The sequence below is a fragment of the Dendronephthya gigantea genome, unplaced genomic scaffold, assembly GCF_004324835.1.
Source record: "Dendronephthya gigantea isolate DGI-Jeju-01 unplaced genomic scaffold, DenGig_1.0 000189F, whole genome shotgun sequence".
Lineage (NCBI taxonomy): Eukaryota > Metazoa > Cnidaria > Anthozoa > Malacalcyonacea > Nephtheidae > Dendronephthya > Dendronephthya gigantea.
In genome coordinates this window covers 185,575-204,483 of record NW_021163199.1, presented here as the reverse complement: position 1 = coordinate 204,483, position 18,909 = coordinate 185,575, and the positions used below count along the sequence as shown (strand labels likewise).

General features: G+C 36.3%; 1 protein-coding gene across 1 annotated transcript; it reads left to right on the top strand.

Moving 5' to 3' along the window:
* The first annotated feature begins 9,868 nt into the window (after positions 1-9,868).
* On the top strand, positions 9,869-10,900 carry LOC114538606. The gene has a single exon (XM_028559734.1). It carries the CDS (start codon positions 9,869-9,871, stop codon positions 10,898-10,900), a length of 1,032 nt encoding a protein of 343 aa, XP_028415535.1.
* Positions 10,901-18,909: the final 8,009 nt, after the last annotated feature.

The following is an 18,909-nucleotide window of genomic DNA, read 5'->3' as shown; positions in this document are numbered from 1 at the left end:
ATACCAGCGTTGTGTCTGAACCATCGTCGAACAAAAGGTTTCCTTTCACCTGAGTTCCACCAGCACCAACAACGGAAACTTCCACAACTCCAAAGGCTACACCGGACTGTGGTGTCTTCGTGGTGGTTGCATGTACATTTTCTTCTTGATGTAATAACGGGTGATGTTTCTTTTTGCAGTTCCCTATGCCGCATTCCTTTTTCTTTGGGCAATTTCGAGAAATGTGAGATTCTTCTAAGCAACCAAAACAAAGGCGCTTCTCTTTCACAAGGTTGAGACGGTTGTCTGCTGACAGCTCTTTAAACTTAGTACAGTTCTCCGTCCTGTGTTTGTCATCACATTTCGAGCACTTGGCAACCTGCTGGCCAAATAGAGATCTCCTGGGGCGATTTCGGTTGTTCCGATTCTCTTTTCTTCGAGCATTTTGTGGGGGTAATGCACTCCAATAGCACCTTCCTCTTGCTCCCAACCATGTACTAAATGATTCTAGCGTCATCTTCACTTGACCTTCACCAACTTTTGACCGCCAGGCTTTGGCATCCTCCTGTGGTAACTTATCAGTCAGTTCATAAATAAGAGATGACACGAATGGAGATTCTCCTTTACTATATCGTTTAAGTACAGAAAGGTGACTTCTCGCTTGATCAACGAAGGACTGGAAACTAAGTGCTGAATTGTCTGAGCCTCTGGAATCAACCACGGGTAGTGACTTTAGTACTTGTAGATGAGCTGCTTGTAGCGTAGTTGGATGCCCATATCTGTCCCGTAACAGCATCAGGGCTTCGGCGTATCCTTCGTCATCTGGGAATAGACCCGCGATCACTTGGTCACATTCTTTAGACAGTTTCGTGTGAAGAAATCCCATCTTGGCCTCCGAGGTCATCTTCGTGTTGTGTACAAGCGCTTTGAAGAGACCACTCCATGACAACCATTTTAATGGATCACCATAATAAATGGGCACGTCCGCTCTTACAGGAAGCTTTCCAGGGTTCACTGATTGAACATCAACTTCCAGTGTCTTTCGGAATTCAACAATCCAATCTTCTGTACTAGGATTCTCAGATTGGGCTCCCTGCGTCTTGACCTTTTCAAGGTGTTGTACATAAAGCGCAGCCTTTTCTTCACCACATATCGCCGGTTGTGTAGGCAGGTTTACGGGCAGTTTCGGCCTTGACTGGTCACACATACCTCCAATCGCTTCTGACTGCCTTTCAGCTTCCTCGGCTTCTGCTTCAAGTTGAGCGGCTTCAGTTCTTTTTTGGTGGGCTAATTCCGAGAGATGGGCTGCTTCATCTTTTCTTTTCTGTTCAGCTTCAAGGTCTTTCAGTTGCTGCTTGTCAATTTTATCTTGATCATCGCCTTCCACTTGGGGTTCAGGGGGTGGACTACCATGCTGCGAACTAGTCTCCGAACCAGTATGTGTCGAGGTCTCACCGGCTCGATCTTCTAAATGTTCCTGTACCATTCCGGTTATGCAGTTTACATCCACTGTTAAGTCGGTGAGGATATACATGTCTGCAAGTATTTCTTCATCCCCTTCAAGATACTTTTCGAGCTGGTCATTGTAGGCTACTACTTCTTTGAATCTACTTTGGATGTCTTGTAGATTTCTCTTTATAGCAGTTCGGCTACGTTTTTCTTCCATCATTTTGTTGGTCGCATCAATATATCTGTTGATAACACCTATCGCAACACGTCTCTTAAAGCGAATACCTTTAATTACTTCGGAGAGGGGGGTTGATGGGTCTTCCCTAACATTTCTTGAGTTATCTACCTTCTCGACGTTCTGATCAGCTTGAGAGGTTTGCCTTGTCTCCTCATGCTCCGTTTCATCCTTTTGAGACCTTTTATCCTTTCGCGATCTTGTATTTTCAGCTACAGACATTGTATTGTTCCAAAATTATTTAGCTTTTGTCAGTTCTGTCTAGTTAACTCTCATCCGGCTCGAAGGACCAAAATGTTCACAGCGTTAGGCCTCGTTTCAATGTTTAGTTGACGACCAACCCAAGCGCCTTCGATATTTTGCAATTAGTGCAATGTTACATGAAGTACACACAGAATAACGAACGGTTTATTTCACGCTAAAAAGGACAAATTATATAAAATTACAAAGTAAAATAGGACATAAATATCTAAACAAACATATTAACCTTACAAAGAACATAAACAAGGAAAATAAGACAATACAAATTAAATACTATGACTGTCACTTGGCACTTTTCACGACGTAAATAAATCAGTGAAATCATGCTTATTTTACCGTTCAAACACAGTCAAATCTTCTTCAGTTCAAGCCAAATAACAGAACGATACCGAAAACAGTCTAATAACAAAGGATGTCCATCAGAAAACGTTCAAATTGTCCAAATTCTTTTACCACAACTCAATTTTCAAAGCAAAACGTTACAACCCACGTTGTTTTTCTAGAGCCTGCGATATGGTAAGCACGTACTTCATATAGAGTTTCCGAACGCCTGTCCATAAACACTGGACAAATACAAAACCTTCAAAGCCGGAGTGCAATATTATATATAATCATGCATTTCTCTGTATTTCTATATAATCATGTAGGGCCTATAATTCTCATGTATTAATGTCTGCTGTGTATTCTATATTATGACTGATGAATATTTTAGTAAATTTACATTACATTCTTACTTATAACAAAATATCATGTCAGAGGTTCTAGGGTTTCTTGAGAATTAACTTTTCTTATTATAAGAAAATATTTTCTTGGAAATATTTCTTAAGACAAATTTCTTAAGAAAATTTTTCTCTATATGAACATTCTATAAGAAATTTTGGACTAATTTCAAGAAAATTTTCTTAAACTGAGAAATTATTTGTGTGCAATTTTTCTTATTCTAAGAAAATTTTCTTAAGAAAAAATTTCTTAAGAAAAAAAGTAAGAAAATTTTCTTATTATTCTCCCAAGAAAATTTGAACTCATTTTAAGAAAATTTTCTTAAAATGAGTTTTTTTTTCTTGAAATAAGAAAATGATTTTTTGCTGTGTGGACTTCATATCTCAAGTTCCTGTTCACTGGAAAGAACTTGGTGTCTTTTGGTATAGGATATATATGTTAGTTTTATCATTGATGTGAATTGCCTCTCATGTTCATTTTTTTTAAGAACTGCATAAGTTATTTCTTATACAATTTCAATCGTAAAAATATTTTTTCTATATATAGAAAGCAAAAAATCATTTTCTTATTTCAAGAAAAAAAAACTCATTTTAAGAAAATTTTCTTAAAATGAGTTCAAATTTTCTTGGGAGAATAATAAGAAAATTTTCTTACTTTTTTTCTTAAGAATTTTTTTCTTGAGAAAATTTTCTCAAAATAAGAAAAGTTGCACACAATTAATTTCTCAGTTTAAGAAAATTTTCTTGAAATTAGTCCAAAATTTCTTACAGAATGTTCATAATGAGAAAAATTTTCTTAAGAAATTTTTCTTAATATAAGAAATATTTCCAACAAAGTTATTCTCAAGAAACCCTAGAAACTCTGACATGATATTTTGTTATAAGTAAGAATGTATTGTAAATTTACTAAAATATCCATGAGTCATAATATAGAATACACAGCAGACATTAATACATGAGAATTATAGGCCCTACATGATTATATAGAAATACAGAGAAATTATTATATATAATATTGCATCACGGCTTTGAAGGTTTTAGGTTTTGTATTTGTCAAGTGTTTATTTGATATGTTTTTAAATATCAATTATTGCAGTACAGATCAATTATTGGAAAAGGATTTTTGTGGTGCTTAAAATCAGATGAGACATCATCAGATAAATTTGAGAGTAAATAATTTAAAAATTGGTGTGAAGTAAATCCTAAATCACACTTAACTTGAAATAAAACTTTGCAATCATGTTAGGAATTGAGCAGGGCCGTAGCTAGAAGCTTAATTGGGGGGGTGCATATTCATATATTCGTCATATGCCCGAATGACTTCTTTTGTATGCTATTGTTCCTATGGTATATAAACATGAATATATGAATATACACCCCCCCAATTAAGCGGTCTAGCTACGGCCCTGGAATTGAGTATATCAAACAAAAAATACTGGTAAATGATAAGTTAGCTACTCTGGGGAATTTTAAGCTATTCTTTAGCTATCGCTTGCAATACCGGCATCTTTAAGGAAACTACTTTGAGACCATTATCAAATACACCCATCCTTCAACCCATTCTACACTGCTTTTTTACTTCCCTATGATAGTTTAATTCCAATCAATTCACCATGAAAATGCATAAAATTAATTCAAACAATATATAGATAGAGGCCTTATCCAATGAAATCAAATGGTGTTAAATCCAAAAATTGTCCCTAACAAAATATGTATGGATAAATGTATCTGAAGGCAAAATAGAGAGCTTTGTGATAATTTTAATGATATAGGCAGACTTTGATGCACAATTTATACCCTTTGGAACAGTCGCAACCCTACTGTGGAGAAGCACTGTTACATTTAATAACCCCTCTGGATTTAGTATCAATATGAAAATACAACTCAACTCTAATCCTACATTTCAAACAAAGACATTAGAAACACTGCCATATGCTGCTCCTTAGTTATATATCACAACATTGGACTATTCTATGTTGCTCCTCTGAGGTATTCTAGGCCATAATTGCTGAGGAATTCTAAGGTATTGTTTAGCTATCCCTGCTATAGCCAACTATTTGACTATATAAACAGATAATAACATGGAAAATCATAGCGCAAATCATTAACCGATGCAGAAAGACCTAAATACAATTCTTGATCTATAATAGGGTGGAATAAAGGCTAACGAAGGCTAACAAATAAAGGCTTATACGTTGTATATAATAACACACTCGATCAGCATGTTGGCATATGACATCATGAAACATCAACTCACCTTATGAAATACCACAAATTTGCGCCGATATAGTGTATATTTTCTCACATCCTAAACGTCCATATCTTTATCGGTAATATATAATAACAAGATACAAATGCCATATTCGCCGTAAAAAACAATATTTCTTTAATATGCGTTTATAATAGCGTATAGGTTGTTTCGCTAAGTATTCAAATTTCCCTCGTGGGCTACGCTCGAAAAGCATAATGGGATAAATTGAATAATCAGGCTCTGCGTCAGGCTGGACCATATAATTATAAGTATTAAACCTTTGAATGCTTTGAATTATCTCACGCTGGGTTCCGTAAATGAAAGCAGCATTTTGCAAACATTATATTAGGACTTTGTTCTATTTTAACGGTTCTTGACCGAATATGTCACGCCATGCTTGTAAAGTGCTAGTACGAAAAGCTTCATTGTTGACTAGGGCACTTTTCTCATACTGATGTAATTAGCTAGCGATAAATTAATAAAATCATCTAATGATCGGAACGAAAAACAATAAAATATGAACCATATATAACTTTTTGAAATCAGCAAACTTCAACAGTAAAGAACATTTGAAACACAAGTAATTTTGAAGTACTCTCAGCTGAAATTCTTCAAATTTAATGCGAAGAGCATTTTCTTAGTTTAAGAATATATATTTCTTATAACAAGAAATTGATATCTCAATATTTTCTTAAGAAAACATTTTCTCATTTTAAGAAAAACATTTTCTTATGATAAGAAAGTGATATCTCTGATATTTTCTCGAGAAATAATTTTCTTATTTCAAAAAAATGTTTTCTCAAATTAAGAAGAAAAAAATCTTAAGAAAATATTTTCTCAATTTAAGAACATTATTTCTTGAAACAAGAAAATATTTTCTTAAATTAAAAAAATTCAATTTCTTAAGAAATTCATTTTTTGTTGTGATGTTATTTATATAGGACATATAACTATTTTCTATATGTTACTACATACAGGTTAGGCCAGTATAATAATCAGAATACTACACAACTTTTGTCTTTGTTATCCCAAAATAGCTGAAGTTATAAGGGAAAACACCTACATGCATGTATGGACGACATATACGATTCCGTGAACTTAGAAGAAGAAGCTAAGAAAGTTTCTTCAGAAATTATTGAAATCCTTCGCAACGGTGGTTTTAATGAAGAAGAATGATGAAAAGATAAAAGGTCCTGTTGAAGAGAAAGTCCTAGGAATGGTCTCGTATCACCACAACGACGTATTTGAATTCAAAGTAAATCCTCCTGAACCAACCAAATTTACAAAGAGAGCAATTTTAAGTCAAGTAGCTCGAATTTACGTTCGTTTTGGAGCAGCTGCAGCTCTCCTAATTCGTGCCAAAATAGAAATGCAAAAACTATGGCCAGAAGGATTGCGATGGGATGAGGAACTACCAAAAAGAGCCAAACAGCGAGGATTCGATTCTTCCAAGAGATGAACGACCTAAACAACGTCCCCTTCGCATGGGAGATGCAAAGAAACCAACACTTTCGCAACCAGATTCATCGCAGCAAAGTCAAGAGTAGCCCACTGAAGTCGCCGATCATACCTCGCTTAGAGCTACAAGAAGCAGTCCTGGCAGTACGATTGTGTTGTTTCATTCTCGAAGAGTCTCGGATGCAGTTTGTAAAGATAATCTTCTTCTCAGACAGCCACACTGTCCTTTCATGGATCCGAATCCAACCCAGAGAATTTTAACCATTCGTTTCAGATCGAATCGCCGAGATCTAGAGCAAGTCTAGTCCAGAGCAAGTCTATAATCCAGAGCAATGGAGGCATGTTCCTGGAGAGCAAACGATTTCGCTGACGATGTATCGAGAAGAATACCTGCTCTACAATTGATCGGCAGATGGAAGTACGGCCTAAGGAAGTTGATCAATCGGAAAGCCGAAAACCTGCACCTGTATTGCAAGTTACTCAACCGTCAGAAATTATTCCAGGTAAGAAATTTTGAGCTTGGAAAAAACTTATTCGATTCACCGGCTGCGTGTTTCGATTCATAAAGAAGCTACAAAACCGTCGTCAAACCAAAGAGAAAACAGAAACAACCCAGTCGACCCGGCCAGAAAATACTTCAGAAGAACTATTTCAATATCGGCACCGGGTTAGAAGACGCCGAGTTATACTGGATAAAGCGAAGCCAGAAGTCACTCCATAATCGCATTAGAAAGGGAGAACTGAAAGGAATAACCCGATGGCAACGGAACGATCAGAGTCGGAGGACGTGTAAACAAAGCCATGACATCGTACGAAACCCAGTTTCACACTCACGTGAACACAGGATATCGCTACTGATACCTCGTAAATTCCACCAAAACGGTCACTCAGTTATTGCAACAACCGTTGCAAACATAAAGAAAAAGTATTGGATAATTCCATGCTATGAGTTTAATTCGTTTTTTATGAGTTGTTTTAGGACAGTAAGGTCACCTCTCCACTTTAATTCTGAATTCTCGAGGAACAAGTTATCGTAAAGATCCGTGCAACGCATTTCATATAAGCCTGATGATTTTCAAATTCGTTCGATTTAACGACTTCGCGTTGTCGTTGTGCTCAAATACTTCGCATTCGCGTGTTCATTGTGTTCAATAGCAAACTCGTTGTATTTCACGCAAAGTTTAAACGGCAATGATATTCTTTCTAGTTAAAGAGCAATGTTACGACATGAGGTCTCATATTTTGAATTGAGTTATGATTAGGGAGTTTTTGGTGAAAATGACGTTCTGATTTTATATGCATGGTTCAAAAATATATTCTGTTGCTGCTCAAATGACAAAAATAAAGCATTTTGAATGTTTACAAGTTTTAATGTGGTCTTCAGTTTCTGAGCGGATAAGGGTAGAAAACATGTTTTTTATTTTAATGTTTTCTCGCTGCTGAAAAGTTCATCACGCCATTTTTAACTATGTTTTGGAAAGTTAACGATGCCCTTGAGGATGATTAACTTTAAGCATGTTTTAACTAGGATTAAGGCTACTTTAACTACCCTTTTATACAACTGGCTTAACTACGTGATTCGAGTTAACCACGTTTTAACTACAAAAATAGTGATTAAAACGTGATTAAGAGCTTTATACAACCGGCCCCGGTTCCATAGAAAAGCACAGGAAGTACAAATAACTCAACGGATAATTATTTTTGGTGTTATAGCTTCGCTAATTCAGTATCTTTACATCTAGTTTTAACGGCCTTTTTTCTGCCATCATACAACAACAGTCTCTACTGAAGTTGTTTACTTGTGGCGTTTCTCAAACCGTGAAAGCGGCCTAAAATGATATTTTTTCTTCTCTTGCAATAAATAATTGCTATAATTTGCTCACAGGAGTTTTATTTCATAATTTTTTCTGTTTAGATAATTTCTTTATCTTCTCTGTCGAAATACACAGAGATGTGGAGGATGAATCTCGTTTCCACCAAAATGTTGTTTACCCTAACGATCTTGCTATACTTTGGCGGAATTATGATCAATTGCAATGAAGATATTCCTATTTGTGACATGCAATTGAAACAGCTCAAAGAAGACATGAAAAACTGGGAAAAAATATGTGTGAAAGAGAGTCTGGGGAATTTAAAAGACATTAAACCAAATTTTGTCAACGGTCGCCGCGAATCAAATTCTTCATATTGCCGAGCCGAAAATAAGTACCTGAAGGAAAGAATGCGTATGCATTCAAACATGTGCTTTTATGAAGGTAAGTTAATCGATTTTCTTATTACATTGGCATCAGGCTAAATACCATGCATGGCATGCATCTGGCATAATCACGGATTGTGGCAAGTGCCATGGTATTTAGCAAAATCGTTATGGTCTTAACATATGCTTTTTGATGTTATTTAAAACACTTCTCTTTTTTACTTACTGATTTAACCGTTTTATCACCTCTTTTCACTCTCGCCGGCGCGAAGCGCCGTACGAGGGTACTAATTCTTGTGTGAATACTTGTGTGTTATTATTCACTGGCGCTGGCATAGAGGTAAAGAATGGTAATGGGCGACTTGCGCTAAAGCAAAGCATCACGGTAGTTTAGTTACACAGTAGAATTTTCCAATATGGCGATCGCGATGTGCTTTGTTGTGTTAACCGCGAATAACTCAACAATCCACGAGTAATTTTTTTATCTAGTTTAAGTAAAAAGCTTTTATAAATTCCTTAAGGCTTTTTCAGGCCTTTACCGTCTCATGGAATTTTTACAAGCTTTATATTTTGCAATATTCAACACCGTTGACAAGCGTGCGAAGTGAAACATGGCTTCGATTGAACATGGAGGAGCAGACATTTGCCTTTTCTTCACACTTAGGAGGTAGGTAAATGGATAAAAATCATTTTAAATGAAAGGCTCACTCTTGTTCGTTACGTGCGAGAAATATCTCGGCGATCGCGCTGTTTTCAGCAACTTGAGGGGCTAAAATGTTCGTACAACTAGCCAGCTAAAACAACACATGCTTTGATCAAGCGTTCCATTTTCAAACCAAAACATTGAGTTTGTTTGGCGGGAAAAATATCCGTTGAAATTGTTTGACATTTCATTTTTAAACATTCACATTGTTGATATTGTTAAAAAGTACTTTTAAACACCATTGGTTGCTCGTTTACAATTCTGGAGGATTAAAAAAAAAATTTTACGTATACTTGAAATACTCGAGCGTTGCCGCCGTCTATTTTAACGAATTTTCGACGTGTCTTGTTGCTCTCTTTTTACGAAAATATTATGGAGGAAACGGAGGTAGCTTTAAAAACTAGAGGAGGAACAACCTGGTTGTGTACCACTTTGTTCCAGCAATAGTGTGAAGAACAAGAATTTGTCTTTTTACAAATTTCCTTCGGAGTCACATAAGAAAGAAAAATGGCTAAACTTGTTAGGCATACAAAAACAGCCTTTAAAAAGCCACAAAGTATGTTCACTACATTTCCCGGGTGGTAAGAAAGTGTTGGATGCATTCCCAACTGGTCCTATGTCATCACATAGACCAACCAAAAATAGCAATGAAGGTCGGGGCAGTAATAATAGTGCCAGCAATGATAGTACCAGCAATGATAGTACCAGTGTCCCTATCCTTGACAAACAGCAGTTGACTGAAGATGAAGATGAGCCTCTATACAATGACCCAAAAACTGAACTTGCTGAATTAAAAACCAAACATGAGGAATTGTTAATGAAATACAGCCAGTGTGTACTACGCTTAGAACATGTTATTGCAAGTGATGCAAATTTCAAGTTTTATACTAGTTTTCCGAATTATGCAACATTCAAAGCATTTTTTGACTACTTGCAACCAGCTTGTAATTTTTTAATGTATGCTGGATCATGTAACATGGAACATGTAGAGCCAACAAAACAAAAGCACGGACGGCCACGGTCACTTTCCCCAGAACAAGAACTGTTCATGGTATTAGTTCGGTTGAGATGTGGATTGTTAGGACTTGACATTGCCAACAGGTTTGGAATTTCACACACCCAGTACTCACGCATTGAAACCACTTGGTTGGGGTTTCTTTACCACCGAATGAGGGCTCTCCCCATTTGGGCACCACGTAAACATGTTCAGGAGACCATGCCACAAGCCTTCAAAGATAGCTATCCTAATACCCGTGTTATAATTGACTGTACAGAAATTTATATTGAAATGCCAACATCATTTAGAAGTCAGTCTGCAACTTATTCCTCTTATAAAAATCACAATACTGCTAAAGGGCTCATTGGGATATCACCTGCTGGATATCCAACATTTGTATCTGAGCTTTATACTGGGAGGTCCAGTGATAAACAAATTACAAAAGATTGTGGCATTCTGAATTTGCTTGAGCCGGGAGATGACATCATGGCTGATCGGGGGTTTAATATTGAGGATGATATGCCTAGTGGAATTGGCTTAAATATCCCACCATTCCTAAATGGAGCTGATCAACTTTCAGTGAATGATGAGAGTGAAACAAGAACAATAGCTGCAGTTAGGGTGCATGTAGAAAGAGCAATTCAGCATTAGCGCATTAAATGTTTCAGAATAATAAAAAACACTTTCCCTTTGAGCATGGCACCAGAACTGAACAAAATTTGGGTAATTTGTTCATATCTAACACTTTTCCAGCCACCCTTAATAAACGATAAGCCATCTGAGGAAACAATTACTGAGGGCACATAATATTCTGTAATTTGATAATTTAATTAATCTTTGAGTTCAGCATAAATGTAACTAAAGTAAAAAGAAGTAAGTTTTGGAAGCATAGTTTTGCTCCACAATTCATGATCAAAGTATATCCGTTCACAATGGACTTCCTTTGTAGTATATACCACAAAGTCAGTCCATTCTACGTTGCATGAAGCCATGGTGCCCTGCACCTGAAAATAATATGCATGACTTCTTTTCAACATAGGTTTAGGGTCCTTCACATCTGCCACTTGCAGATAAAATGAAGGATCCGTGCAGGCTTCTTCAATGTTCATGTCCCTTTTGGAAAATGGACACTTGACCTCTCCAATACCATATGGATTCTCTTCACTGGGGTCATACAATAAAAAATCTGGACTTGCACCTAGCCATGGAGCTTGTGCATTGACTACCAATCCACACTCAACACATGCTTTGATTTGTTGTCCATTGTCAAGACAGTTTTCTAAATGTGTCATGATTGCATTTTGTTCATTGTTACGTCCCCATTCACATGATTGTGGTGCTTTTGTTTTGCTGCCAGCCGATGAAAACTGCTTTGAAAGTAATGATTTTGGAAAAATATTTTCCCGACGTTTTAAAACTAGGCCAAAATTTGAGGCTGTTAAACGAAGACGCCTCTCCGCAAACCAAAGTTCATTGTTTGACTGCCCTCTTGTGCTGCATTCAATATCATGCAATTGTTGTTTTGTTTTAAAAAGTTTTTCCTGAACAAAAGGTGTATGCTGTGGAGGACAGGGCACATTCTTACACACTTCAGCAAGGCTGGGAATCGTAATTGCATTCAAGATTTTATCTCTAATTTCCACATTATATAGAAGATTGGCCCTCTGTCCAGCCTCAGTAAATCTTTTTTTTGAGGGCAGAGCTTCTTGAAACTCCTTGTAATCGAATGGTTTACAATTGTTTGATTCCAAAAGGCTTTCAAAATAATTGCTTGTGTTAGCAGATTTTAGCCCATTCTTTAGTCTTATAATGTCACTTTGATTTGCATTCTTAGCAAAAGCAGGTGCTGGGTTATTGTCAGTTAACAAGGTAGTTGAGTAAGGTCTCTTTTTTGAAGTGGCTTTGGTAAATTTGACATGATCAAAAAGTACAGCAGATTTTGTGTATTCACTTGCTGGTACATGCCACTGTTGTAGCAGTTGTGTACAAGATAGGTCATCTGGAACTTCATTTAATTCAAGTTGAATGAAGTCAAGAATTTGAAATAATAAGGCAGCTACATGCTTGCAGCAACCACCCTTTCCAGCAATACAAGAACAACTTGCGTGCGAAACTTTACCAGTGTCCTGGTGTAAATGAACATACACATTATATTGTGCCTTCTTCATTGATGCATGAACCTCGCTTTTCACAAGAAAGAAATGCTCAGTGCCTTTCATTACATTAGCCTTAACTTGTACTTTCGTGACCATTTTTTCTTTGAAAAGTTGATAGCCATACTTTTTATGTTTGATAGCATTTGGTGGTTTTCCATGTTTAGCTGAGGTGTCAGTAATTAGGTGTTGTTTAAGCAGTTCATGTGTGAACGGAGGCATGCCAATAAGTAATTTTGTCCACTGTATGCTTGTACCAGGAGATTTACTATCCGTTTCCTCCATAATATTTTCGTAAAAAGAGAGCAACAAGACACGTCGAAAATTCGTTAAAATAGACGGCGGCAACGCTCGAGTATTTCAAGTATACGTAAAATATTTTTTTTTAATCCTCCAGAATTGTAAACGAGCAACCAATGGTGTTTAAAAGTACTTTTTAACAATATCAACAATGTGAATGTTTAAAAATGAAATGTCAAACAATTTCAACGGATATTTTTCCCGCCAAACAAACTCAATGTTTTGGTTTGAAAATGGAACGCTTGATCAAAGCATGTGTTGTTTTAGATGGCTAGTTGTACGAACATTTTAGCCCCTCAAGTTGCTGAAAACAGCGTGATCGCCGAGATATTTCTCGCACGTAACGAACAAGAGTGAGCCTTTCATTTAAAATGATTTTTATCCATTTACCTACCTCCTAAGTGTGAAGAAAAGGCAAATGTCTGCTCCTCCATGTTCAATCGAAGCCATGTTTCACTTCGCACGCTTGTCAACGGTGTTGAATATTACAAAATATAAAGCTTGTAAAAATTCCATGAGACGGTAAAGGCCTGAAAAAGCCTTAAGGAATTTATAAAAGCTTTTTACTTAAACTAGATAAAAAAATTACTCGTGGATTGTTGAGTTATTCGCGGTTAACACAACAAAGCACATCGCGATCGCCATATTGGAAAATTCTACTGTGTAACTAAACTACCGTGATGCTTTGCTTTAGCGCAAGTCGCCCATTGGCAACACAAAAAGCTAAGACAAAAAGTTTGTATTTCAATGAGAACGTTAGTAATTTGATTTACACTTTGCGAACTAATTTCAAATAGCGTTTGGTAAACTTCAATATAAAATACTTCGGAAGGAAGGAGGAATTCTTCGTTTGAAGTGCTGCTATTGGTCCAATTATTTCCAATTCGTTTGCCAAGGGACTATAAGTATATCTTTGTGGGTATTGTGTACCAACCTGGGAATGGGATAATTCTGAGATGTCGGACTATTTATTCGACTCGTTATCGAATATTAAGTCAACTTATGCAAACTATGGATACTCTACATACCGCAAACTAAGTAAAGAGAAATTGCACATATTCTAACCCGCGGTAACAATGTCCTTGATTTAGTTTTGACCAATCTTGAATACTATTATTGAAAACCAAAGAAATTATCCCGTTTAGGAATTGAAGTTAACGAGTTCACGGCAACCAGGTTGACCTCGGTTCTAGCGCGATCGGACCGAGGTTTGACCTAGGTTGACTTCGGTTTTTGTTAGGATATTTCTGCACAGTAGTGTACGCCCCATTTCGCTTACGTCAATATTATCTGAACTCGCGAAAGAATTAGTGGTTGAGAATTACAAACAGCCCGCAGCCACAAGGATCGATAACAACCAGTTTGGAACAATCGCAAAGTCATCTACTACTCACGATTTAATATGTATGATGCATAAGTGGACTGAGAAAACTGACGGAAATGGCTCCACAGTACGAATTGTTGACTTACTTGACTTCAAAAAAGCGTTTGATCTGATCATAACATTCCCGTGAGGAAACTGGCTACCCTTAATATACTACTTAGTGTTGAGGCAGGATAGTGAACTTTCTCACAGATCGCAGGCACAGAGTGAAGTTGAATTCGGATTGTTGTTTGGAATGGGCTGCGTTCCCAGCGGGGGTACCGCAAGGGAATATGGTTGTATGTACCGCAAGGGGGTATGGCTGTTTGCCATAATGCATGATGAAATGCCTCGAAATTGAAGGCACCGACACTTGGAAGTATGTTGATGATACGTCAATATGGGAAGTGGTTGACGAACATGAAATAAATACATTGCAATCACCTGCATGTGTTTAAACTTCAAAAACAGTCAACTAATAACAAATTTCAGTTAAACAAAACTAAATGCCAAGAACTCCATATATTTCAAATGCAAAGAACGCTTTGGCGTTCACGGACTTTTGCTCCTATATTACCGCGAATAATAAACCATTAGACGTCGTGTCATGCATGTTACTGGGATTGAATTAATACAATACAATACAATACAAACTTTATTGTGTTCCCAAGCAGGGTTTTTCAACACTAATTTACAATGAATAAGATGTTAATTAATCTATTTACAATTTTTAAAATTTGAAATTAATCTACGCTAATAAATAAGACATTTATATAAAATATCAAGACAAAGTACTTTTGGGCAAAATTTTGGACCAACTGTAGTTTCTTGATGTTAGTGGACGATGTGTTTGACCAAACCGTTGAACAGTAAAACATTTTGTTCGTAACGAGTGCCGAGATGATAAGAATTAAGGCTTCTTTATCGAAGCATTTTTTTACTCGATTTATTTGGCACAGAGAATTCATACATGCAGAGACTAAGTTGGTGATATGGTGGTCATACGACAAATAAGAGTCGAGGTATAAATAGTATAAATGCTAAAGAGTAAAGGTGATAGGATTGCCCCCTGAGGTACGCCATATGAAACAGGGAGAGGGGTGGAGACAGTGGAACCGATTCTGACCGATTGTGTTCTTCCGGTCAGGTAGCTCTCAAACCACTTTGTCACGCTTAGACAAGCTCCAGCACTGCTGAGCTTTTCAAGAAGGAAGGCGTGGTTTACACTGTTGAAAGCCTTTGATAAATCTAATAATATCACATGACCTCAAGTAGAATCTACATGTACTACAGTACTAGAGATTGAGAGGGAGTCTCTAAAAGATTTCTGAAAGGCTGTATTTCCTTTCACAGTTAAAATGTGCTAAAGTTTCTGTGAAGGATTTGATACCATTTTTTTAACATGCATACGGGTCAGTTACAGAATACGCCTGCCCAGTCTTCCATGACTCGCTGCTCCAATACCTATCAGACGATTTGGAGAAGTTACAAAAGCGTGCACTCAGAATAGTATATCCATCACTAACATATCCAGAGGCTTTGCTAGAGGCCTGTATTGACTCGTTGTTTAATCGGAGGGAAAATATTTTATTTCGGTCATGTCGCTTTCGATTATTTGATTATTTTTACGTTTCAATTTTGATTGGCTTTTCGCCACTTTGAGAACGAGGAAATTATATATAATAATGTATTTATTCATGCAATATGTATTCATATTTCCTGAGTTATGCGTGGTTTTGAAATAATATTTGACTTTAGCAGTAATCTCTTCCAGGACCTTACCCTGAGGAATATGTACTATTGGCTGCCGGGACTTCAATCCTGGCCATGGATTTAACGACATATGATACAAAAGTCATTGTTGACGGCAAACAAATTCTTGCGACGTTGGATTTTGATGCATTTGGCAAAAAAATTTACTTTGCAGAATGGGATAAGGAGATTCGTAGGGCAAATTATGACGGAACGTACAAAGAGAGCGCAGTGAAGGATGCTAAGGCAAGGGCATCAACAATCGACTGGATTGGACGTCGTATATTCTGGATTGATATCCCGAGCAGTAGAATTTACGTGGCTACTCTTGACGGCAAAGACAGCAGGTTGTTAATTGGAACTCGTTATCATGAGGATATAACATTTGATCCCATTGAAGGGTGAGTTATACATAAACGAAGAAGTAATCAAATCCAGGAGATATTGTTGTATATGTTGATTTGATTTATTAAGTAATTCTAAATTTAGGTTCGGAATTTTTCAATGCTATGCAAACTTAAGAATTTGTTTTTTAGTTTCAAGATTTGGCCTGATTCTTGTGGTTTACGGCTCAGCTTATTGATGATTACTCACTTCTTATATAGTCCTTTTTTAACGTTAAATCTCCAGAATAGGTCTAACGGATTAATTCAATCCTTCATATCTGTTCTCTAGTTTCGCTTATTATCATGTCACAATATAAGGATGAAAATTTTGGAGACGCGCGTATTCAGCATTAGACTACCGGGTGTACCAAAGAAAGTATACTCCGGTTTGATTCAAAATAGCCTCTTATCCAGTAACGTTATCGAAATGAGACAACTTTCATTATTCAGAGGAAAGAACAAATTAGATTTTGATATTTTATAGTTGTATTTTATAAGGAAATTCATGGGGATATTAGTCCTCAAATTCGGTACATTAGCTTGGAATGTCTCTAAAATATGCAAAATACGCAATATTAATAAATTAATTTTGGCTGAAATGAAGTACGCACTGCACTATTAACATGCAGTAGACACTAAACAAACTGTTGAATTTTGATATACCACCACAAATTATCACGATAACTGATTTATTTAAATATAAGTTAGAATAATGCCCAAGTTTTTCTTAAATGGAAGCAATGTTTTTCTCATTATTAGCTGCTATACTGCGATTTTTCCACAATTTAGTCAATCCGTTAATTTTGAGGTAAAATTGTAATATACCAAAATCTAAGTTAACGCTCCCTCTATCCAAAAAAAATTCTTTTAGTGTAATAGCTACACTGGTTAAAACTTCAGCTAGTAAAAGCTTCACTTTCCACTAAGATCACAAGTTATAGTGTTGGGAACAAAACCGTCACCTCCTAATCTGAGAACCAAATTCCTGTTCCACACTTTGAATTTTGGCATATGGTGGAGACATCTTAATTATTACACTTGAAGCAAATCTCCCCACCGCTTGTCATGTATCCTGTTGACTGTTGTGAATGCTCTTTTCCACATCTAGTGCAGGATCCTTTTCCTACTACGCGAAAAGAATAAACCCTGGTCTTGACATACATCTTTCTGCTTTAACTTTTTTCTGGCCAACCTGTTTATTCTCCCTTTGCCATTTTTGACTAAAGATATACCCCTTTCTCATTTTCTTCTTTTTTCATTTCAGCTTTAGAGATTTCATTTGTGTGAGCAACTTTTATTCAGTGTTTTGTCTAATGTTAATTTATCCTCTCGCAAAAGTTTCCGACCGCACATCTTTAGAATTTAATCCAAAAACCTTTTCCAGGAAACAATTTTACGAGATATAAGAGAAAACATACTCCGAAAATATAAACTCAAGATATGCATGAGCTGTTAAAAAACAAGACACAATATTCAAGTTGATATTTCGGCTCTATTTCAAAGTCATTGTCAAAACGATCTTTATACAAATTTGACAGGAAGTAAGGATGACGTAAATCAGTAAGTTAACAAGAAATACGAGAACATGGCCTCACGAGATACTCTCATGCATATAGTGATACAGTCTAAGGAAAAACTATAAGTTCCCTTGATGCCTTTAAACCGCTATTGAGTTCTGGCTTTTTAAACTTTATATGCAGTGCCTCGAGGAACAACAACAGATTAGAGTTAGTATGGTGACTGGTGTGGTTGAGAGACTGAAGTATTTTTGTAATGTAAGGTACGAGTTCAGCGTAAGAGTAAAAGGAGCCAGAATCATTAAGGTTGTCAAAAAGATTGTTCATGTTAAGTAGGTAGTTAACGTCGTCACAGTACATTAAGTGTTTCGAAACTGCGCTTTTTAGTGGATCCAAATGTTCCGAAAGCCTTGTGATGTTGCCAACCCGCGAGACAATAATTGCACAATTAATATAAACAGAAACACGCAGGGGAGGATAGTTGCCAGCTGTAATTGTGCAAAAATCCCGAGTAAGCTAACAAAATATCCCGAGATTTCCTCGAAAACCCCCATATTTCCTGTCTCAACAGGTGGGCAGCTTGTCTGCGTTGACCAAAAATTGTGGGATTATTATAAACATATACATATATATATATATATATATATATATATATATATATATATATATATATATATATATATATATATATATATATACAACATGTGTAAACAATGTACACCCATTTGCAAAAACGTTGGCCGCAGATAGATAGATAGATAGATACTCGAAGCCTAATTAGAATTGCATATTATGACATTTGCAAGGGATTTCAATCATATTACACAACATATGCAATTTAAAATTGCATATGATTACATTTGCATGGGATTTCAATAATATTTCACAACATATGCAATTCTAATTAGATTTCGGGTATCTATCTATATATCTATCTGCGGCCAACGTTTTTGCAAACGGGTGTGTATATATATATATATATATATATATATATATATATATATATATATATATATATATATATATATATTTATATTTAATCTTAAAATATTTTCATCGCTACACTGTGTTTCACGCTTAAAAGCGATCTTCAGGCGAATGGATACTATGATTTTATAACTAACGGTTTGCTGACGCGTTGAGATGACTTGCGCGTGCGTTTGCGATTTTGAATTTTTGCGCGCTGAAT

Bases quoted from the DNA above. Each gene is read 5' to 3' on its own strand.
- LOC114538606 (XM_028559734.1), top strand. From the start codon at position 9,869: ATGTCATCACATAGACCAACCAAAAATAGCAATGAAGGTCGGGGCAGT.